The 24,226-nt window shown below is 46.9% G+C and overlaps 1 protein-coding gene across 3 annotated transcripts in view; it reads left to right on the top strand.

Moving 5' to 3' along the window:
* GRIP2 (glutamate receptor interacting protein 2) overlaps positions 1–24,226 on the top strand; it is a 285,002-nt gene that overhangs the window by 229,772 nt on the left and 31,004 nt on the right. For all 3 annotated transcript variants that reach the window (XM_027805921.2, XM_005432534.4, XM_027805919.2), the window contains exons 5-14: positions 401–487; positions 783–858; positions 1,392–1,537; positions 8,314–8,461; positions 9,161–9,330; positions 13,284–13,409; positions 14,320–14,472; positions 14,708–14,894; positions 20,638–20,783; positions 21,370–21,450. In XM_027805921.2, coding sequence (XP_027661722.1) covers positions 401–487; positions 783–858; positions 1,392–1,537; positions 8,314–8,461; positions 9,161–9,330; positions 13,284–13,409; positions 14,320–14,472; positions 14,708–14,894; positions 20,638–20,783; positions 21,370–21,450 — 1,320 coding nt within the window. The remainder of the gene's footprint in view (positions 1–400; positions 488–782; positions 859–1,391; positions 1,538–8,313; positions 8,462–9,160; positions 9,331–13,283; positions 13,410–14,319; positions 14,473–14,707; positions 14,895–20,637; positions 20,784–21,369; positions 21,451–24,226) is intronic.

The following is a 24,226-nucleotide window of genomic DNA, read 5'->3' as shown; positions in this document are numbered from 1 at the left end:
CATTTTCTTTAAGGTCACCGGTGACTCGATTCCTTATGCTGCTGCTGTTTTTTTTTTAGTAAGTTTCCATCTGCAGCAGAAGCTTCTGGCTTTTGGGTAATGCTGAACACGTTAAAACCAGTTGATAAATGAGACAGTTTTACTTGAATGTCAGAGTATTAACCAAGACAAATTTGAGGGGAGATGCACAGCACTGAGCTGGGAAATCATCCTAAAACATGATGGTTGGCTCTGATGAAGGTTCATGCATGCATCTGGGCTGGGCTCTTTTTTTCTTCAAACTGGGAAGATTGGGCTGGACTTTCATTTCAGTGCATTTGGATGACCTTTGATATTTTTTTGCAGGGTGGCATGGGAAAGGTTTATCTGGGGGTAACTGCATCTTCCTCTCTTTCTTTAGTGCCAGAGAGTAGCGCTGGCATTATTCCCAAGACCATCGAGGTGTCCCTCTACAAGGAAGGCAACAGCTTTGGCTTTGTGCTGAGAGGTTAGTGCCTTCTCCAATGAAAAACAAAGAGGGGACAAGTACTGGCAGGGGTGATTTGGGAAGCGGGAAGAGAAAAGTAAGAAGATGAATGTCATAAACATCAGCTGAGAAGTGAAAGCATGTCCTGGAGAGCATCCCGTGCAGCCTTCAACGACTGCCAGCTGCCTAATCCGAGGCAGCCTTTTTGCTTTCAGGCTGTGTCAGCTGTTAGGTGATAAATGTCTCTCCTTTCTGAGCACTCTCATTCAGACTTTCAAACCTCCAGTGACTTACGGCTTTCCCGGTTTGATTACAGGGGGAGCCCATGAAGACTGGCACAAGTCCAGACCACTGGTGCTCACCTACGTGAGGCCAGGTGGTCCAGCGGACAGGTAACGTTCACGTTGCACCTCCAACATGTGCTTTCACAAGACAAACCAGCAGCTCTCACTGTGCTCTTGGACACGTGCCCTTCTTGCCCTCCTTGCTGGTGCCTCCCCAAGGCTTCTCGTGCTGGTGGTGTGGGACCTGTGGTGTGTGGGGAGGGTGGGTCTGGTGCTCCCAGGCTGACCCATGTGTGGATGTTATAAGCAGAAACCCCTGTTCCAGAGGCGGCCACTTGATTAACCCTGTGCAGATGAATAGCTGATGCTGTGTTAGAAAGCAGGAGGCAGTCTGTCTATTCTCATACCACTAATTTAGTCTGATGGGTCTGGTACTATAAATAACTCAAACTATTGGCCCAAGGACTGTTCAGTTCCCCCAGAATTGAAGTAATTGGCTTTATGTACATATGTACACACAGAGACACAAATATATGTATACACAACAAAACATGTATGTATATTACATATATTTATATATAAGTAAAATATAAATAAATACACATACACCAAAAAACCCATTTGCTTATGGCTTCCTACAGGGAAGGGTCCCTGAAAATTGGGGACAGGCTGCTGAGCGTTGATGGGATCCCTCTGCACAGCATGACTCACGCTGATGCCCTCAACATCCTGCGGCAGTGCAGCCAGGAGGCACTCTTCCAGATCGAGTATGATGTGACCATCATGGGTAAGGCTGGGATGGTTGTGGTGGCATTTTCTCCGACTGCCTGGAAAGTATGTGAGACTAGACACAGTAACTGGGATACTTGGTTTCAGTGGAAAAATGCTGAGCAGTGCACTGCCAATACGGGTGTAGGGGGTAGAGTTCAAAGCCGGCTTAGCTGAATGCATTTGAAGTGCCCTTATCCAATGATGCGTCTGGGTGGGAATGGTGACCGGTTTTAGAGGAGGGGGAAAAAGGGGATTTTCTAATGTAGGCAAAGAGGGCAAAGAAGAATTTGGAATTAAAGGGGGCTGGAGTGCTCTGCCAGCACTGCAAATACTGCTATTAAATGTGTGCAGGAGAGCAGCTGCAAGCAGGCAAGAGACTTAATGTGGCTGTGGCTTTGGTTCTGAATTTTGACCTTGCTTAATTCTGGAGCTATTCCCTTTCTCAGAAATATTAGTGCAGATCTACTGCTGAAATAAATGAGGGGTGATCAACTGATTGACCCCAAATAAGACAGAATTTACTGGAGGGCAGAGGATGGGTATTTCTAAAGTGTTCTACACAGTAGATATTAAGTTTGAGGGTTTGGAGCGTTGGTGGTTTTTTATTCATTTGATTTTCAGTTTCAAGCCCTGGGAAAGGGCTTATTATTAGCTACTGTAAAGTCATTTGGAGCTGGCTTTGTGACACACAGCTGTTCCTGCAGGGAGCGTTGTTAATGAGTTTAAGGTTACCACAGAGTCCGAAGCTGTGTTGGCTCTGGAAGCTTGTTGAGCTGTGTGTTAGATTTGAACATTGCATATACAACTCCTGAGCAGTTTCTGCCTCCACTGGAGCCACAAGCCGGACTAAATTGGAGTCTTTTCCCCAAATCTCGCAAACCAGTCCAACGCATCTGAGCCTAGGATCCAGTGAGGAGTAGGAGCCTGTGGTATCAGGTTGTTTTCTGGTTTGTCACTGAGAAGGGAAATGAAATAAAAAGGATCCACAGCTGAGAGAGTTTAATACCACACCACCCCAAGGAAAGAGAGCTGAGAATGTCAAAACTCGCTCCATGCAATGTGCAAGAGGGTTGCAGCAGGAAAAGGGAGCTCTTTGTGTCAGCCCTGGGGGCTGTCTGCTTCCTTTTGAGTCTCCTTCCCCCAAAGTTTCCCCTTTCTTCCAGCAGACCCTTTACTGGGTCTCCCCTGGGGGAGGAGGCCGCCAGCTCCTGGGCAGCAGTCTGCCACGCAGCTACGTGCTCTGTTGGGAGAGCTGGAAGGAAAACCTGATGCCTTGGCGGCTGCCTGCATGCTGCCTGGCTTCTGCCATGCTACAGGAGCAGCATCTCTTCAGAAGTTGGCTGGTATTCATGAAAAAGAGGAAAGGTTTAAATGATGGAGAACAGAAGCTACCCAAACCCTATTTTCCACCTTTCTATATGAATGTCATTAATTGTCATTGTCATAACTCTGCAGCGGTCGGTAAGGGATGTCCATCCCTCTCCTCGCAGGCTGGCTGGGGGGGCAGCCCTGCCCGGGGCGGGGGAAGGAGGAGTTGAGGATTTTTTTTTTTTTGTACAGGGCTGTCAAGTCTGAACAGTAGTAAACAATTAATGGTGCATGGGAATGGGCTGCTGTCGGGGTTTGTTGTTTGTACGGTACCCTGGTGCCTATGTTGCAGAAAATTGATTGTTTTAAAACCTGACTTGGAGCAAAAATAGCCGTGAAGGTGTCTTGGTATTTCTTCTTGAGTTAGTCTGCCGCCTAAAACTGTTAGGGTTGAGTGAACTCAGAGTGATGGCAGGGGTTTATGCAGTGATTCTCCATCTTCTGTTGATATACAGTGGACCACAGCCAGATGCTTCCCAAGATGTGAAGACAGCACCTTCCTTAGATAATTTCTGCATAAAGAGTGCTTCTCCCCAACTTTGTAAAGGGATATACATGCCCTGCTTTCTTTTAAGGCAGGATGATGCAGAACGCGTTGCTTAAAACAATCTCTGCAGACAGTTTTGCCAGGCAATGGCTAGTAACTGCAATGGGAGATGAGTGCATCATCCCCAGATCACAACCATTATGGACATTTCTTTACCAGCCACAGGAAGACGATGAGGGAAAGGAAGAGCAGGTGCTGGAAGTAGTTACTAGTCTAGAGGGAGCACTCTTAATTCCCATTTTGAAAACTTGTTGAAGGGACACTTGGCCACACAGTTCACTTGATGAATTATAGGAGCTGAGGACACCACCATGACGTGGTGCTTGGCCTCTTCATATCTGGGGAAGAGAGAGGTTTTTACATCGCACTCGCTCTCTGCTGCAGCTGTACGTGCTGGGGTCGTGTGGGCTGACCCTTGAGCAGGGGAAGTTATTTTTCCACATCTGTCCTTGATGAGAGACCAAAGCTGCTGCGGGGGAGTGTTGAATCATGGTGCTCCCCAGCTGGCTGCGTGGTTTCCCAGCCAAAATTGCATGCTCAGGAGGAGGGGCATGGGCCAGCCCTCTTGGTGTGAGGGACACAGCAGCTGCTTGCCATTGCCACCAAGCATCCCCCGGCTGTCGAGCTTTCACTGGGGAGGCCAGCGTAGGACGGGACTGTGGCAGGCTTTTAATCAAATTGGCTGAGATTTCTCAAGGCCACCGAAGGAATTAAATTAATCTGCCATTTCCATTTAAAAGGAGTGTGAACTGGGCATGCACCTCCCTTGGGCATCAGGAAAATCTCTGCCCTTTGCTGATGCCAGATCAACATTGCAATGAACAGATGCTTTCCTGTGGCAACACTTTCTTATGGGCCTTTTAAAAAAGGGGGAGAAAAGAAAAAAAACCCACAAACAACCCAACAAATAAAGTGGTCGGCCAGAAACTGGTGGCATTTGAATAGCTACTCTGTAAATAAGCTGTGTGCCATGACATGAAGCACTAGGCTGCCAGCCTTTAGGGTTGACTCATGGAGAGGGGAAACTCTCTGCCAGAGATGACGAGTGAGCAAAGCAATTTGCTGCGTCCTTCTCCTCCCCCTTCCCCTGGCTGCCCCTCTGCCCATTCATTTTTAGGCTTGTGGGGCTCTCCTGCTGACGGAGTGGAGGGCTGGTAGTGTCCCATAAATAGGTGACCACTTGGCATTTGCTGGGCAGTGGCAGGGGTAGGTCCTGATGAGGGGCCCATGAAGTCAAATGCCTCCATGTGCCCATGAAGCTGGAGGGATCGCAAGCCACTGGGCTCTGTCGGGAAGGGGGCAGCTCCCTGGTTTGGTTCTTCTAGAAGGTTTTAGTTTATTTTGTTTGCATTTGCCAGGGGGATGCCTTTTCCTCTTCCTTCCCCTCAAAGTGCATTATGGCAGGGAAAAATTATCCCTACTGGCACACCTCACTTGTTCCCTGGGCAAGTGCTCCTAACACTTTCCAGCCTGGTTTGGAGAGCCATCCTTCCTTAGGCAGGTGAGCAAAGCCAGATGAGGCTCAAGGAAACCAGTGCAAGAGGGAAGAAACCCCACAGTGTTTCCTCCAAAATAAGCTGCTGAAAGTTCTTTTAGAAAATACCTGCCAACCCCAGCTTTGAGTGTACCCAGCTCTCCTGTATCTTCATCACTGGGATGTCTGACTACCTGGAGCACGCTGTTTCCCTTTTATCCAGCACGATATTGGTGAGTACCCCTGAAGCAAATGGCTGTGAGCAGGTTTCACACAGCCGTTTTTGTCTTCCTGGGGTCAGCCAGGTGGACAAAGTGATGGAATTTTCTGTACTGGAGGCAGTTTTGGTAGGCTTTTCTCTTTAGAGGGTGGATTAGACTTGTAGTGAGTCATTTGGTGGCTACTGGATTTCCACCTGAACATTTTGAAATGGCTGGAATTTTGGTTTGGAAGGAAAAACACAGGCAGGATTTGGAGGCAGATGTTAACTGATTCAGGACAGAGCTGCCGATACTGGATTTTAGCAGGGTCCTATCCAATTCGTTTATCCTATTCATTTGGTCAATATCACCTAAAAAGAGCAGATGTCTTCAAAAAGGTGGAGGGTTTCAGGGTTTATTTGGTTACTAAAGCTGTTGTTTCTGAAGATGGATGAAGATAGCATGTGTGCTTTCCCCCAGCCACGTCAGGAGATGTAACATGATTCATCCAGTGGGTCTTCTGGACCCTGTCTGTCCATCCACTAAACAAGCACGTATTTTTTTGGACCCGTTGTGTGACAGCTGTGCTTCAGTTTCCCAATCTGTAAAATGGTACCATTCTCCTCTGGGAAGCACAGTTCATTGCTTGCAGAACGCTTTCAAACCCTTGCATAAAAATCTGCACAGCCATGCAAGACGGCATGTACATAGGTGGTTTTTCTGTTCCTTGGTAACAAAACTCTAGAGAAATGATGCAAGCTGCTGTATCCACATTAAACTTGGTGTCTTTGGCCTCAGTGATGCTTGTTCTGCAGCAGTGTGATTTTTGGCCCGTGGTACATGCTGAGCAGCACTTGAGTTGAATATCTAATGATGCTGAGCCTCCAGAACAGTGGCTTAGATTCTCTTGGCTTGTGAGAACAGGTCTGGCTTTAAGCAAGGTGAGATTTGCTGTTAAATGCAGGAGAGCTGCGGATGTCTTTTCCACAGATGCTGGGTCAGGTTGCAGCCATACGTGATGGTGCAGAAACACCTCACAGTCGCAGAGCAGCAACACCAATCGACTCCCTGCAGTGAGGTTATTGTGTGGCCTGCCCTGGCCTCTGCGTGTTTCTTTTTAAATTAGCTTGGGTGTAATAGCCCCATGTTAATCACGTCTCAAATATTGCTAAATTGTAGACTCCTGACCTTTGATTTGAGCCAAATCTTTCCCTGGAATAATTAATAGAGGCTTGGCTGGTATTTCCTCAACAAATGCCTCTATAAAATGGATTTGGAGCAGTAGTCATCTATGCGACTGGAGATGAGAATTAAAAAGGACGGTGGGGTGGTCCATGCTGTGTGTGGTGGGAGGAGGGACCATGGGCTGGAGGCAGGACTGATTTCCTACAGTCTTACTGATAACCTAGGTCCTGGCATGGGAATAGGTACCAAAAGCTCACTCACCATTACGTTGAGATTTCCCTGGGAAACACTGGGCAAAGCCAAGAAGCTTGGATGCTGAGTAAAACCGAGAGGAGTAGGCATTTTCCTTGCAAAGAATGGTCTACTGCTGCAGCAAGTGCTTTTCATTATTTTTTTCCCTATCGCCTTCCCTTCAGCTGGAGGAATATTGGTCTGTGTCCCTCTTCAGAGGATATGTGCTGGACACACACAGGCTGCAAAACCAACATATAGCTGATGTTTGCTTTTGGAAAGAGATCCTCAGTCTCTTGGTGCTTCCTCTGCTAACAAAGGCTTAAGTGCACCTTCTGCTGGGTTTAGCTGGATGCTTTGTGCACCTTTTGATTAAACTGGGACTGAGCTTTTTGCCAAGGCCTGCGGATCTCCCCAGTGGTCCTTTTCAGCAGAGAACAGAAAATGTTTTATTTGAAGCCTGCATAACCTTTAACATGGCTCATTCCTCCTCCTTCCTCCCCCAGAAAAAGGGCACTGTGAGTAGACTGGAGCCTGAACATCCCCTGGCGGATCTCCAGGGGAAGTTTGCAAGTGAAATTTCTGTCTCCAGAGACTCAGCATCTTCAACAGATCTCAGGAGAGACTTTGCTGTGGCTTAGCTTCTGCAATCTGCATTAATGCTCCTGTTTATCAGAGAGCAAGAACAAGACACGCATCAAGTTTTGGAGCGTGGCAGCAGCATTTTTAGTGGAGCATAGCTTTGGAAGAGAAAAGCCTTATTATGAATAAATAAGGGCTAAGGAAGCATCAAGCTCTCAGAGGGCTCTGCTGGCTTTTCCTTCAAAGTGAATGACTGGGTTTCCATTAAGTGGTTTTTTTTGGGAGGGGTCAAACTACACATGGGGTGCTGGTTGTTGGATGTCTGGTGGTGATAACACATTAGTGAATCCAGCCTCTTTGATGGCTTTAGGTAATCTGGAAGCAAATGTGTGTAATGGAGGTGGAGGGAATTTCTGTCTAATTAGCCAGAGATACAGGCTTTCTTTTTTTCTTCCCCTTCCTCAGAAGAGGTGAGTAAGTATAGCGCAGGCTTATGCCAACAGGTGCAATTTTGTAGGAGCTTCATCATCTCACAGTATCTATTAAGCTTGTTGCAGAAATGCATCTTTTAAATGTGAGTTACCCCTGTATTGTCTGATGGGAGAGGGGAGGCTTTCGTAAGCATGCGGGTAGGTAGCGCTGTGTCTCTGCTCCCCCGCTCGCGCCGGTGGAGCAGAAGTGAGCCGCTGAGGCTGTATTTCTAAGCTGGTGCTGAAGCACACAGGTGTTGACTGACTTGTGTGCTGGTCATCAGCACACAAGATTTCTGAGTACTTCAGAAAGTGGGGTCCTGTTTCTTTGTGTCTTTTTTGTTTGTTTGGGAAGAAGTCTATAACAGTGATGTCCTTCTGATCTTCCTTTTTTTTGGTGCTTTTAATACCATTGATGTCACTGCTGCACAGCCTTTGGGCGATCTGTTCTTTGATCTTGCTATTTAACCCCAAGAAAAGAGGCAGGGGGTTTGTTTCTATGAGTGAATTGTTGTAATATCTCTTCACTTCATGATCATATATATTTTGTGCAGAAACAATTTTGCTTCTGGAGTTTACTACTTTGTTAAATTGCCATGTGATACAGAGTATAGGATGTCCAAACTACAGGTTTGCTGATACACGTGGCAAGTCAGCACTATTGGCCAACTCCCTGCATTTAGGAATGGAAAAGGCTGTATGAGAAGTGTCTTCAGATGCTCTCTTGTTTTGCAGACACTGTAGCAAATGCATCAGGTCCTTTATTAGTTGAAATAGCAAAGACTCCGGGGTCTACGCTAGGAATCACACTGACGACAACCATGCACCGGAACAAGCAGGTCATAGTCATCGACAAGATCAAGCCAGCCAGCGTGGTGGACAGGTACAGATCTGAAGAGGCTGCTCCTAGCTCTGTTTTTCCTTTCTCCACTGCTTTTTTGTCCCCTGGTTAGTTATATACCATTCTTCCCCGCCTCGCCTTGAAATGGCCATGTCCACATGTTCTTAGCACTAAGTGTGCTAAAAATATCTGACCAGTGGACACTCCTCACTGGGAATGAATGTAACTCAATGCATGTGAAAGCTGAGCTTTGTTTTAAAAAACTCAGATCTGACTGTCCTGGAGCTGCGGAATGGCAAAAACCTATTCTGGGAACTTCTGGCTAGAGCCCTTTCATAATGGGCAAAGTCAGCTAGTCACCCTTTACATGGAGAGGCAGAAAGGCAGACTGTTATGCAGCCCTAGCTGTGGTTAGCTGTGTTGCTGAGCTAACTGCTGGCATGTAGGATTTAACTACGCTGCTGGGTGAGCCCTCAGCCATCCAGACTAGCTATGAGTGGGCACTAGAAAAAAGTTAAAAGATCTTTCCCAAGCCATCAGCAGCACTAACTTAAGCATGAACCATCTTAGTTGGTGTTTTGGGCAGCACTTTGAACCTAATGTTCAAATTAGAAGTAAAGAAATGATATGACCAAAATTCACACAAGTTCACACAATAATTTTGTATGTGTCTGCTCCCAACTGTAAGGACGTGGATTTGAGCCGTGTGTATAATTACCTCTCTTGCTGTTCCCTTTGCAGGTGTGGCGCATTGCATGTTGGCGACCATATTCTCTCCATCGATGGCACAAGCACAGAGCACTGCTCCTTACTAGAGGCAACTCAGCTTTTAGCTGCCACTTCAGAAAATGTCAAGCTAGAGATACTACCTGTTCACCAAAGCAGGCTGCCTTTGAAGCCTCCAGAAACAGGTGTGTTCTCTGTACAAACACTGTTCATCGACCTTAAAACTCACTTGAGGTCCCTACTGGGGTTCTTGCTGCTTTTGAATGCTGGCAACAGACTCCAGAGAGAGACATCTGTGGAGGGGGGTGGGGGGGGAAAGTGATGTTTTGATGAAATGCATGTGATTAGATTACGTTCTTCAAGGATGTGAATAGGAAAAAAAGGTAACATCTGTGCTTGAATGGGGAAATTGGAGTTGGGAATCCCAGGGTTTTGCAGCGCTGAGTGCTGTGCAAGCCACTTCCTTAGTACCTCGGATAAGAGACTTTAATGGAGAGGGAGGAAAACAACCTTGGTGCTGGCAAATGTATTTCCGAGCTCAGTTTTCATTTGCTGACGCCTGGTAAGGCTTTATAAAGGACATGTCAGCAGCTAGACAGGGTTTTGCTGGACTTCCTTAGGAAACAAAACTGTAACGTAAGTGTTCATCTTCCAGACCAGCCTGTTTTGAATGGCAACTGTGTCTGAGCAGCGAGGGGTAGAGTGAATGCATCTGTAGCTGCTGCTTTCCACCACCCCTACCAAAGAAATACAAGGGGAAAAAACTCTGGCTCCAGAGAGGTCAAGCTCAAAATGCCTGTAAATGTCGTTAGGAATTCACCCTGGTCAGCATCCTTGTTGCCCACCTTTAGTTTCTCCTTCCATGTAAGAGGCTGACTCTGGCTCTCATATAAAATCTATTGTGAACATAGCCTCAGTACTACTAGATTTGTTACAACTCTTGCCTGTGGTTTTGTTACACTCTGTACTAGTGGTCTTGTAATTCAGGTGTTTGAGGCATAACTGTTCTGTACCAGTCCCCTTTGCAACCATTTTCAAACACCTGTCTCTTGGGAATGATATTGGTGCACAGTAGCCCTGGAAACAGCTCTTCTTTCCATTATCTTCTAGGACAGTTTGGGGAAAGGAAGAAAATATCTGTGTTGTTTTCTTTAACATGATGCAGTGAAACATAAAATCTATTAAGATCTCTGTGTCTAGAAATAAATCTCTTACATGTCCAGTCCAATTTGTGCAGAATTAAAGCAGTTTAACAAAAGGGGATGGATGACTTGACCTTTGTGCCCAAGAAAAAATGGAAAGCTATAATCCTTTTTCAGTGGCTGTAAAAATGAACTATTCTCCTCCTTCCAATAGTGCCCTGGTTCTAATCTTCTTTCAGAATATATGCATTCAGTAGCAGCTCAGGAGAAGGAGGATCTGTGGAAGGACAGCTAGATGCATTCAGAGCCTTTTTACCCAAACCCCCAATACTTAGATCAGTTTGCTGTGGCAGAAATACAGAACACACTTGGAACAATAATTGTAACACATAAATATGAAAAATAAGGGATATAATAGTTGTTCCCACATGTGTTTCAGCTTTTTTAACACATGAGGGATCAGACGGAAGGATGCTGTTTATCCACGTGGCTGTTAAATGGCAGAGGTATGCGGCTGGAGACCAGTGCTTGGGCTTGAACCTTCACTGGTGCTGATGGAGGTGGTAGAGGCAGGAAGGAGAGCACTGGGGCCAAGAGGAGCAGCTCACAAAGCAGTGCTCCTCAGTGGTGTAACCAGCCGTGGCACCATGCAGCGCATGGTGAGCAGCCGAGGAACCGCACCAGAGTTGACAAACTGCATTTGGACTTGTGAGAGGCACTTCTTTCTGCTCCGCATTGCAAGTGCCAACTCCACAGGCTGCTTTTTCTGAGTTTGGGGAAATAAACAGGGGCAGTAAGAAAAAATAGGCCATGCAAAAGCAAACTGTCATGGTTGGCGAGAGCGTGAAGCCTGGGGAAAGCAACTGAGGAGACCACGCAGACGCATCCCTGTTCAGCCACTTGCATTACCTAAGTCCTTCCAGTGTGTGCCTGCACGGAGCTCGTCATGATGTTTTTTAAAAGTGGCTTCTTGTGCAATCAAAATCCCATTACTGAGGAAGTGGAGAGGGATCTGAAGCTCCAGTGACCATGCAAAAATATGTTCTAATGCTGAAGCACGGGATTTGTCAAACTGAGTTTGCTTTCTCTGTGGCTCTGGGGGCATTTGGAGAGTTTGTGGGAGGATTACACTCTACTCACAGGATCAACAGGAGCAGATGGTGCCCAGGAGCGGTGCTGGGATGGATGGGTTTCCTCAGGCAGGGATGATGTGTGAAAGCTTGGGGAAGGTGGTTGTAGGGTTTTATCACAAAATTGTCCAAATTCTCTTCTCTTCCCCAGTGCGCTGACAGCTCAGTTTCAAAGGCACTTTTTTCTGTTGTCGGATATGAGCTAAGAATTTGTAGACAAAATGGGAAAAATTTTAATTACTATAAATGGATTAAATGATTTTGTATATATGCCCATAAGCTCTGTCCCTCATGTTCCAAGTGCTTAATTTTATTAACAACTTTCCTTTTTGTCTAGATATAGCTACATTTATTAATTCGATTTTTGTTTTTAAAAGCTGCCTGGCTCTGAATTTACTTTTGAATCCACAATACAGAAAGCCTGGAGCTGGAAGTGTATTTTTAAGAGCTTGATAGACTGAGTACTAAACTTAGTAAATATGTAGTGAAGACTAAATATCATCACTGTATTGGTTGGAAAACCTGATCTAAACGATTTGATGCCTGTGATGCATGCACACAAAATGGATTTCCACTGTTACAGGCACTAGCAGATGACCTTTAAATGAGATCTCTGGGTGGATCCGCTAAATAAACTGAGTCCCTGTCCCAGGTTTGCACCCTCAGAAAGCTCTGGTAGTCCCAGCACTGGTGGCATTTCTGCCTGCTTGGAGGACACAGAGCCTGGAGGAGTTTTCATCCTGGGAAGGTGATTGCCAGTCAGTGCAAGTGGCTGTGAGGTTAAGAGCTCTGGGATAACTCATGGCTGCAGTGATGCTCTGCTGCAGGCATACTTAGCTGAATAAACCAGATCCTTGCGATCTTGCTTGTTAGCTAACGATTCCTCTCAGAAGAAAATAGATCCAGACAGCATGGTGCAGAGATTCATGAGAGAAAAACCAGTTGGCAAGGAAAAGCAAACTGACCCTGTGTTGCCCAAGGGCAAAAGGAGCATCAGCGAGAACAGAGGAGGGACCTGTGCCTGCCGGGGTGTTTGAGGCACTTCAGAGGAGACTTGTACCATCATGACTTTAAGGGATTTCCAGATGATGGATGTCACACTGCAACAGATTTCTGTCAACACATGCTGGACTGGGGTTAGGGTTGAAGCTAAAGCAGTTGTGTGCCCTAGAACAAAGTCTGCGCCGTTGGTGCCATCATTTACTGTTTGCCACAGCATTGGCATCTTTTCCTGTGTCGGTGGGCCTCCCTAACTGCATTTAAGGAGCAGTGTGTAAAATCTCTTTTGTTTGGTGAGCTGGAGGCAGCTCTCTGCTACTTCTCTCTTTCATCCATATGTGCATTCCCGGCTGGGAGCAGCCACTGAACATCCAAACACTGAAGCCAAGCACAGTGCTCAAAGCAGTCCTGGGCGTCTGTGGAAGGCATTGAGCCTTGTTCACGGGAGGGCAGCTCCAGCAGCAAGGTGGGAAACAGCACAAGGAGGTTTCCCCAGTACTGCCAGATAACACTGATGGCCACTGCAGTAAACCTGTGGCTGGATGGAGCTTCTGGACGTCACACAACAGACTGCAAATGATAATGATGTCTATGCACTGCCAGCATGGTTTAGTCAGGCCATTGGCTCAGGATGCAGCAGTTTTATGGGGAAAGGGTGGATTTCTGCCACTTTGCGTCGAATGTCATGTGGTTATGTGGGAATGCATCTTCGCTGCTGGTGCTTGATGCACTGTGGTTGCGTCCTGAGTTGTTTGAAGCCAGTATGAGGCTCTTTTCTACAATCTCCTGGCTTATGCTTCTTATTTCTTCTTCCTCTCACTTCTCCTCCCTGCCTATGGTGATTTCTTCTCCCTTGGGTGCCATCAGTCAAGGTGCAGAAGAGTGACCACCACCACTGCTGGGACCCCTGTGTCAACTACTGTCACACCCACCACCCTGGGCACTGCAAGACACCCACTTGGAACCAGACGTCTGGACAGGATTACTGCAAATGTAAGCTCAGCGCGTGGCATTGCCCCCATCCATGCATGTGTTCGCTCATGTTGTGCCCCCTCCACTTTCTTAACGTGCAACTCCATAGCCTGGCTTGTCACTCGTTTCCCTCTTGGTTGCCTGGGCCTGTTTCCACAGGTCCGGTGCTGAGGTACAGAATCAGGATCCGCAGCCCAGCACACACACATCTGGTACCTGCGATGAGAACAGTGTGCTGGGCAGACCCGCGGTCCCATCCTCTAACCCCACACCCCGGTGCCTGTTTTCATACAGCAAAAATGTACAGCTGTGGGACAAGGAGGGTGCCTCGGGTGATGTGTAGGAATGTGATATGGCAATGCATCCTGCTCATCCCAGGTGCTGCACAGCAAGCTAGCGGCAAGATTATGGCTGCTCCAAAATCTGTAAACCCACCTCTTGCAGGAATTAGGGTCTGTGCAGCCCCTGGTTTCTTGTCTTAGGGCAGTAAGATAAGGAGGAGGAACTGTTGCACTGTGTCCGAACTGTGGGAATCAAACACGGCAGCCCAGTTACCCAGCAGCTCAAGTTCAAGCTGTGGTTTCTCTTTGTATGTATTTAAGGTGCATTAGTCCATCTTGCCAACCTGCTGATGGCTGCCCTGCATCCATGATGCATTTCTCGTCTGGTGGCCTGGATGCTGCAGTGACAGGCAGCCCAGTCACTGGAGTCACTGCATGCCAGAGAGTCATGCATTCCTTCTGGAATCCAAGCCCACTCCCACAGCTCTCCTGGAGCTGCAAGCACAGGAAGGTTCTCCCCCTGTCTTGAGCCCTGGAGCTGTGCAGAGGGAGCTAGTCTGAACCCATTAGGTGCTTGATGAACACCTGTTAGGTGAACCCAGTGCTACGCTTCTCTGTGCACATCCTTAACATACTCTGTATTTCGCCAGCTCTGGTGGCTGCCAACTTCTCGTCTCCCACCATGAACGCACAGGGCTTCCCCTGCCAGAACTCGAACACGCTACCTCGCAGCTCCCACCCCATGAGCCCCCGCACCACCATGCTGAGGAGGAGGCAGAAGAAGAAGGAGCACAAGAGCTCACGTAAGAGTGACAGTGGGCAGGGGCTGGGTTGGACAGGGCATGCATGCTTGCCTTGCTGTCCTTGCTTTCCAACAATAAGTTGACTGTTAGCTGGGGTAGAACCACTCATCTCAGCACTGTCAGTGTCCCCCTCATCCTCAGTCACTGTCCCCACCACTGCCAGACCAGGGTCTGTGACCAGATCTGCTATGTTGACCATGGCTACCCTGACCTTCTGCCTCTCTCCTCCTCTCAGTGTCACTGGCCTCCAGCACGGTGGGTCCTGGCGGGCAGATAGTCCACACGGAGACGACAGAGGTGGTGCTCAGGGGAGACCCTTTGAATGGCTTCGGACTTCAGCTCCAGGGAGGCATCTTTGCTACCGAAACCCTGTCTTCCCCCCCTCTCGTCCGTTTTATTGAGCCTGACAGCCCGGCAGAGAGGTTAGAGACCTTGCCCTTGGATGCTGATGGTGCTGCTGCTGAACATTTCATGGTTTGGTTTGTTTTCTCTCCTCAGAGGCTCATTTAGATATTTACTATCATCCTTGTAATATCTCCCATTCTTCACTGGGCATGGTTTACTGTCACTGCCATTTCTGCACTCGTCGGCTGACCGCGGCCTCCCTCGCATCCCAGGTGAACGTCTTGGCACCAGGCTGCGGCTGTTCTGGGAGGAGGAGGAGGAAGGGAGTGTGTGTCTGTGTGAGAGTGCCATTCCCATTCCTTTTTCTGTTGTTTTTTTTTTTTGTGTTTTTTTGTTTTTGTTTTGTTTTGTTGGTTTTTTTGGTTGGTTTTTTTTTCCTCTTTCACTTTGAAAGATAAAGCTTTTATCTGGATGCAGGAAGGAGAAAGATATAAACAAGTGGGCCCAGCAAAGTGTTTTCTGCCTGGTTTAATTGTGCCAGAGCCCAGCCATATAAATTGGCCTTAAAGCCAGGGCTTTGCAGAGAAGAGCTGTGGTTGAGAAGCAGGTGGGTGCTGCATTGAGCTTTTGGCTCTGCAATACTGGGAAAAGAGCAGAATGGAGGAGCAGCATTAACTGCTGCATCATCCTCAGGGGGTAGTGGGAGCAATGACTCCTCCAGCGGCCGAGCCTCAGCTCAGGAGCTCTGGCTGCTCTGGCTAAACTTTTCCCAGTACCCTTGCTGGCTGGATTTAAAGTCTGCTTGAGTGCCTGCGCGCTGCAGTGTAGGTGCCCTGTAGCAAAGCTTTTCCTACTGAACACACCAGATCCCAGCGTGGCTTGTGCTCTTGTGGGGTGGAAAGGAGAGCTGGTTTTGTCAGGCAGATGAGATAATGAGAGGTGACCAAGCTGGCACTTGTGCCCCTGTGCTGGTTTCTCTTCCCACTTGTGAGTTCCACTGGTGCTCTGTCCTGGTGCTCAGTGCCTGCTGCAGACCCTTCCTTGGGGGGAGAAGCCTCCAAGGGCTCCATCAACATCTGCTAATGGTTTGGTGTCCCCAAGCCAGCCTGGGAAAACAGCACACTGGGCAGTCGTACGGCAGGGAAAGTGACTGCAAAAGGAAATGCAAGTCCTTGCGGTGCAGGCAGCTCTGCGTGTGATAGCTTCTCCAGGTGGCTGGTGCAGAGGCAAGGTGGAGCATCAGTGCCTGGTACTTGCGGCCTGTAGGAGGACAGGGACAAGAGGCTGGCACAGGAAAAAGATTTGTCCTGAGTGATGCAGGTTAAGAGAAATTTCAAAAGGCTTTTATGCCGTTTGTTTGTTTGTTTCCAAACAAGGTTTAAAAATGAAGGTGATGGTGTTTTGGTTTTTTCTTTATCCTCTATTAACCAGGGTGAACTTGGCTCACATTGCAAGGCACCACACTCCTTTTATAAATCAGGCAGCAGCAAAGCCTGCTGTCCCAGGGGACAACAGAGATGTGCTGAAATCTGCCTGGCTTTGCTTTATCATCTTGCCAAGCCTGGAGCGAAAGCAAAGACTAGCAGTGCAGTCTTGCTTGGCTCTAATGTGTCACACACACTGCTCTCCCTCTCGGCTGCCCACCCAGCAGGATTCACGCTCTCCTGGCTGCTGCTTTCTGGCGCCAGTGAGCAATCCCCTCTGCGTTTGCAGCCTGGATTTGATTTGGGGATTAAATCTCTGTGGTGTATTTCTTCTTTTCCTAGACCATGCTGCTCTTCCTAGCTGGCAGGAAAGCACTGTCTTTTCTCCCCATCTTGAAGTGATAAGTGCACTGGGTTTGCAGAGTTTGAAAAACTCAGTTTTATGTTTTCATTTCGCTTTTTGTTTCTTGCTGTCCCACAGAACTTGTTTGCTCCATCCTTCCTAGACACCTTATTCCCTGCCCTTGTGAGGTTCTGCTGTAACTGCAGCCCAAGATATTAGAGCCATTTTTCTCCCCTCTACCAAGCTGGGCTCTCAGCTGAGCCTGGGCTATGCTCTTTCTTGTCGTGCAGTTTCGGGTTTTGCAAAAGAGGCTGAGAAACAGGGATACAGGGATCAGGCTTAGCAGCCTGGGTCTCTCCTGTGTGTTTACACACTCCTGTGTGAGACCTGTGAACCTGAATGTGCTGTTGTATACAAGTGCATGATCCACAATCACGTTGTCTGTCTGGCTTGCTGTGGAAGAGCTGCCCCTTGGGTGTCTAGCAAGTTTGAGTACTACCAGGGAGGAGGACAGCATCACCCTCTTTTCAGGGAGGTTGGGCTGCCTCACAGTTATTACCTGCTTCGTTCTAGCTTGTGGCAGGTGATTTGAAGCAAAATCTCTCGCCTGCCTGACTTGTGATACATTTTACAGCCAATAGCCTCTAATAGACCTCCCTTTTCGCCTGTTGTTTTGTTTACTGGGTGCAAGATGAAGCCTTTGGGCTCCAAATGAAACAGCGATTTATCCCATTATCAGCAGGGAGAGTGGAATAGGAAGATGCCTGACATCCTTTCTTGGCTGCCTTGAAAACATGCAGTGTTTGTGTCCTTCCTCCCCTAGCTGTCATTGACAGCAGTGGGAGAGTATCTGGCTTCTCTGTCCCAGTATCCAAAATCAATGCTTCCTGCTGAGTTACATGTTTTCTATCTCTGCTCAGACACAGTTGTTTGATCATTATGTTTCTGGCTTTTGAGTATGAATGGTTTGCAAAAGGAAAGTTTAGCAGCTGGGTGAAGCTGTCAGCAAAGCTTTGATCTTTTGAGGGCTGGGACCCACCCACCAGTGTGCACATGCAGATGTATGTACACACACAGATGTGCACGTCTGACCTGTGCAGGTCAACTCGGGGGCATGTAAGGGCATGACGGATCGGTTTCTGCAGCCAGCGATGTGGCCATCACCACAGCTGCTACCACTCACCCCACAGCTGGACTGACCGTGCAGGTGCTGGTGCTGCTGAGTGAGATTTGCAGTGCATATCCTGCCCAAGGCTTGAATATGTGCTGCTCTGTGTCTAGCAAGACACCTCCACTGCTCTGTTGCTGTCTTTGAGCCCGAGGAATGAGTCATGACAAAATGCAAATCTCTGTAACCCCAGGGAGACTCATTCCCGTCATGGACTCCAACACATCATAGGGCTGTCTCCAGGAGATGCCTATACTCTTGTTTCTGATTTTAAAGCACTTCTCCCATGATCGCAAAGCACTTTGCACTGTGCACTTTGGGCTGTGCACCTCTGAGACAAGTGCTCTCTCCTTGGGAAAGCTGTCTGAAAAGGTTCATGTAGGATCCCACAGCAGAGCCAAGGAGAGGGCTGCAGGACCCTTGGCTCCCTCGGCCCTGCTCCTCTAACACACGGGCACGTGACAGCTGGAAACTGGTGTCTCTGGAATTATTCTGAAGGGTTAACAAGGCACGTCGGATCTCCTTGCACTCATGGAGGGAGCCATAAGGTTGCGGCTTCAGTCCACAAACTTTTATAAACCTGCAAGGCCAGGGCTTAAACAAGCATGGTTGACTGAGACTAATAGTAAAAGAAATAAAAATTTCTGACCTAACAGAGCTATTGTATCGTCAGTGAAGAAACACAAGGAACAGTTGTTTTGTGAGAAGGCAGCTCTGGTGGGAAAGGTGGCAAATATTTACTTTGTTGCTGGGTAAAAGCATCCTATGATCTCCCAGCCCATGTGACTGAAACAGTGGTGCCAAAATCGTGTCCTTGTGTGACCTTGAAATGACAGTGATGTCTGTGGGATGCAGATGTGGATACCTCCTTTCTGAAAGGTGCATTATGGCCATAGGAAGAGAGCTCTTGGTGCTGGAGGAGGCATCTCTGTTGTACTCCTTGGCATCTCCATATTTATAAGCTGTTATTTCCAAGTGTGTCTATGTGGCTGCATGGCCACAAGTCCAGTAAAGGACTGCAGTTCAACATGATGGAATTTATTTGCAAGGGCAGGTTCGTTTGTACACCATGGAGTTGTCTGTCCTAATCCCAGTCTCCTTGAACAAACCGTTCTGAATTTACATCTCATAAAATAGCCCGCGTTTTTCCATGGATGGCATGAACGCAGGCAGCAGTACAAATATACTGCAAGCTTAATACCTTCTTACCAGTAAAATAACCTCTCTAGGCTCTCTCCAAACTTACTTTTATCTCAGCTTTTGATGGGCCACCAGCAAAAACTGTTGTGCTGGTCCATTTTTCTTGAATTTTGATGTGTGTATTTTTTCTTGATAACCTGGCATTTCATATACGCCCTGTTGCTTGGAGGTGAATAATACAGCCAGTGGCCATTGCCTTTGGTGTCGTCTTCATGTGCCTTGAAGCTGTGGTACCATGTTTTCTTACAATTGAGTTGGGTGTGAGTGATGAAGAGTGGCTGGAAGGATCAGAAAAAACAAGCTGTCTTCTGTGAAGTATCAGTGGAAGCAGACAACTAGAAAAGAGAGGGTGAAGAATGTGCTTGATCATTAAACAGGAAAGGAATAAAGATTCTCTGGAGGAGGCTCAAAACAGGATACTGATGCCTTCTGGGAAATGTTTGTGGTAAAATCACTGCAAATGTTGAGGTGAACCTCAAACTTATTCCCATAACCCACAACTTACTTTGGACACCACTCTGTAGCTTGCATTAATGATGAATGAAGGAGGTTTTCCCAAGCTCTGCTCAAGTGGACAGCCTTACAGAGGGGTGACGTGTGAAAAATCTGAAAAGATGCAGTGATAGTGAACAACTGACGAAGGGTATGGAGGAGAAGGAAGATAAGCCATTGCCCATGGCCAGTCACAGGGAAGACTACACTCCTGATTTTGTAGAGCCATGGTTCAGCTCAAATTAGCTGTGAGGGATAATTTGGAGGATTGTCTTGCTGGCATTGCAGTATATTTAGGAAAAAAAAAAAAAAAAAGCGAGTGTGGATAGTGAATGTAGGAATGTAGTGGTTCATGTGTGAGGAAACCTTGCTTATAAATGAAGGGGACTCCCAATAGACAAACCATGCCGTAGCAGGATATCTCTATCATAGCTTTGTCATCACTGTTTTTCTTCCAAATTGAAAAAACCTGCTGATGCTGCTCTTTGTGAAAGTGGGTCTAAACCAGAAACCCCAAAAGGCCAGTTGTGGTTATACTGGCGGGCTAGCGCAGCGGGGTAAGATTGGCCTTTCAAGGCAGTTAAACTGTATCAGTGTACGTTTGGCTTCCAGAAATGAAATTACAAGGGTTAAGTGATTATCCAATTTGCTGAGACATTTCAGTGAGTTCACTGGATTGTAGCTTCGGTATTAGCCATGTATTGAGCAGAGGAATCTGCAGTTTTCAGTGCCATTAGTTTGGGTTTCATGGAAAGAGCCGTATACCGTTAGATAGGGTAGGAGGGCACATACCCTCCTTTCTCACCTGTGTATCACACTCGTCTCTTGGCCGTGGTGTTGACTTTTAGGAAGGGGAGGGTTACTTTTTTTTTTTTTCCCTGGAAATTGCAGGAAATGTGACTAAAAATGGCTATTTAGGAGCAAAGTGTATTTGAACTTAAGCAAACCACAAGGAGTTGGCTGCCTTGTGACCTTCCAGGGGGCTCCCGGCACTGGGACAGGCACTGCAGAATTAGTTATCTTCTCTTTGGGGCCACTTCGGCAGGGTTTGTCACAACTCTGTGTGTCTTGTAACAAATTTGCCTGGCAAAAGTAACTCATGGCTGGTTGTGGGGTTGTGGGTTTTTTTCCTCCTTTCCTCTTTTACCTTGCCTCCTTGTTCTCTTTCCCTGTTTTCCTGATGTGGACTGCAGGTGTGGGTTGCTACAAGTAGGAGACAGAGTCCTTTCTATCAACGGCATTGCAACTGAGGATGGGACTATGGAGGAAGCAAATCAGCTTTTGCGTGATGCCGCGCTTACGAACAAAGTGGTGCTGGAGATAGAATTTGATGTTGCAGGTATGTTGCCAAGGGAATTGCTGCTTCTACCAGGAGGGCTCTGCTAGTGCCTTTGCTAACCCATAGGAGGGAGCGTATTCACAGAAATACACAAGGTTTTTGTGAGAGCTCAGAGGGAAGAGTGGGAAGACCATGTGAGGACCTTTTCCATTTCTTGTTCTCTAATGTGCCCCAAGGTGGATGCTCTTTCTTGTGATCCTTTCATAAATGCCTTGTGTGAGATAAGCCTAAGGACTCGATGAAGAGGCCACATGTGCTTTAAGTATTTGGCCATTAATATGAATAATATTGATATTAATTTACAGCCATGAAGGAAGGAGGGAGCCAAAGCTATTGGCTGGGGTTAAAGTGCAGCTTTGTATTCAGAAGAAAAAAAAAAAAAAAAGAAACTTTTTTTCCTTTTACATTGACAGAGCTGCCTCAATCTTGAAATACAGCGTGATGTGAGCACTTCACCTGGTGTTCAGAGCATGTATTTTTAATGAGAATCCAAATTTTAACCTTTTAACCCAAAGAAACCATCCATGCAACTGAAAACTCTCTTTTTTCCTCCTCTCCTCTTTTTTGTCTGTTTTTGGTTTTACAGAGTCTGTCATACCCAGCAGCGGTACTTTCCATGTTAAATTGCCCAAGAAAAGAGGTGTAGAGCTTGGAATTACAATCAGCTGTAAGTATTGCTCAGACTTGCACTAGCAGTTGCAAGAGCCACTGCTTTCCACCCTGGCACATCAGAGGGGCCCAGCTGAGAGAGATTACGTGGGGTGTCCTGGTAGTGCTCACAGTGCTTGTGATTTATCCCAAACCAAATTAGATGTGTGGTTCCTGCCTCCACAAGCTGCCAGCCGCAGAGAAAAGTGGCTGCGTGAAGGATAGAGGCAAAGGATGCGTCTCAGCTGATCAGTTGGTCTGTGTCACAGGCTAATATTGTAGACATTTATAATATTATATGTATATAATTATACAGTATACTAGTAATATTATTTTTATTTCCTTGCTGACACTGTTATTATGTTCTTTTTTAAAAAAAATTGCCTGGGTCTGGTGGGACCCTCGCAGGGAGAGGTGGAAGGAGGAGAGCAAGTGTCAGGTGAGCTCACAGCTTGAAGGGTGGAGAGGGGAAACTGCCAAAAGAAAGAGGAAGATGAAGAGGGTGGCAGGCCTTAGGCTTGGGGGGGAGGCACTTCAAGGAGAGGAGGGTGCTGGGCAGACTTTGCTGGGGTTGTGTTGATTAACCACATCCACGGAGGAGGAGGTGCATGTGCCAGGACTTGGTGGGCACTGAGAGGACAAGACATAAACCTTCTTCTTTCTTTTCTCTCTTCTCTGCACACTCTTGATTAATTATCTTTCTCTTCTGAAGTGTATTTTTCATTTAAAGACCTCTTGGCCTTGTTGGAGAAGATGCTGTAAGGGGACGATACAGGCAGATCCATCCTGAATTTCTGGCTAGCTTGGGGTGTTGTTAACGCCTTGCGTCAGTGAATTTTTCCTTTATGGCAAATGTAAGCATGTGTCACGTCACTCATCCCTCTTTCACTGCTGGGTAAACTGAGTTGAATCATCTCAGATTTGCCATGCCCAGAGGCTGCCATCACCTCTCAGCTGAAACAAAGCAGCTTGTGAGGCTGCAGTAATGGGATCTTGCGTCTAAGCCCTCAGGAGTGCAGACCCAGCTGTGTCTGGGGAATGGAGTTGCTGGGGACACTTTAAAACTAGGTTTCATTAAAATAGATAAGCTATTTGCAATTACCTCTTGGCATTTACAGCATTAGTTAGTGAGTTAATTGGAGGTGTTCTGGTCTAAGTGGGGTGATTCTCAGGGGTGACTTGAGCATCGACAGGATGATGGCTTTGCACCCTGTGTTATTTCTTCTCCCTCTTCCCAGCTTCTCCTATTTGTGCCACAAGGTTAATCCTGAGAAATGACAGCACAGTATTTAACATTTGGCTTGCTAGCAGTTACTGCCTGAAGACATCAAAGGGCTTTCCGAAAGCAGTGGGGTACCTGTAACGACATTTCACTGATGGGCGAGGAGGGTCCGGTGCAGCAGCCCAGCCTGTGCTGCGTTCCCAGCCTGCCCACTGCGCTGGCGCTGCACTCACGGGTAGCAACCTAGGACAGTGGATCTGGCAGCAAAAATCTTCTGGCTTGAGCATGGCCAAGGGTTCATCCCATTTAGGCTTCAAAGCTTAGTTTGTATCTGGGGCTGGAGAGCAAAATGAACCTGGGAGTTGCTGGCAAGAGTATTAGTTTTTATTTGAAGAGTCTCACTTATATGAGATCATCTTCAGATGTGCATTTACACTTCAAGCATATTTTTATTTTGAAAATGTTTTCATTTGAGATTTGTTTAAAAAATTGACTTCACACGCTTTTTTGAAATCGCCACTAAATAAAAAGAAACTGACCCCTGAGTTTTAAATAGTTAGATACCCATTATCCAACTACAAAGCAGTTTTTTAACAATATAATAGATTTGATCTTTTTGATTGTTGAACGTGTTTGCAGGACATTGTTTAAGTAATGCATATGCATAAACTTAAGATGTATTTCAGTCCTTTGCTGAGTCAAAGCCAAAATTATATTTACAAATGGAGCAAAAGACAGCCATCCAGAAAATGTGGTGGCAAGGATGAAATGCTAGTTGAATCCTAATTCTGTTTCCCTATATTAGTCTGTATAAGCCTATGTCCACATGACCCTTAGCAAATTAGATCATGATTTTGTCACTCTGACTCTGACCAGGCAGATAAATATACCAGTTTCAAACATTAAAACCAAAGCAAGCAGCCTTACGGTAACTACCTCCTGCAGAGACATGACGTGCATGTGGGAACGTGATGCAAGCAGCAAGGGAAAAGGTAAAAATAACTGGTTTGCTCAGTTCCTCCCATTTCTGCTGTTTTGAATGCTTGTATAGAGCTAGAAAAAAGCTTTTACAACTTCCCTTTTGCCGCGGAAAAGCACATAACTACTGTTTCAAAGTAGCGGACTTGGTTTTCTGGCCTCTCACATTGATTCCTGTTCCTTACTTTGTAAAACTGGGGCAGGTTAAATAGATGACAAGCTGGATGGGTCAGTAGATGTGGCCACAGAAATGGATTTGTTCATAAACCTTGTGGTCCAGCTACACTGTGGGTGAAAGATGAGTTGCTTTCATTGAGTTTTACCTCTTGGCTTCAGCAGGCACATCTGTAGTTAATTCCTCTGTCTAGGAAGGTTTGCCACAGCCTTCTTACGTGGGCAGAAAGTGTTACGACCTCATCAGAGGAGCACTACAGAAATAAAAGTGATCAAGTTCTTGCTGTGCTGTGGCTCTCAGAGCTAATCGGGAGATGGGCTACATAAAGGGGGGGAGAGCAAGATTCTTGATGGATGTGTTGGAAGAAATCGTGTAATGGAGCTGACTGCAGGAGGAAACATAAATCTGCTGGAAAGCCTC

The sequence above is a fragment of the Falco cherrug genome, chromosome 4 (assembly GCF_023634085.1).
Source record: "Falco cherrug isolate bFalChe1 chromosome 4, bFalChe1.pri, whole genome shotgun sequence".
Lineage (NCBI taxonomy): Eukaryota > Metazoa > Chordata > Aves > Falconiformes > Falconidae > Falco > Falco cherrug.
This window is presented reverse-complemented; position numbering and strand designations above follow the sequence as displayed.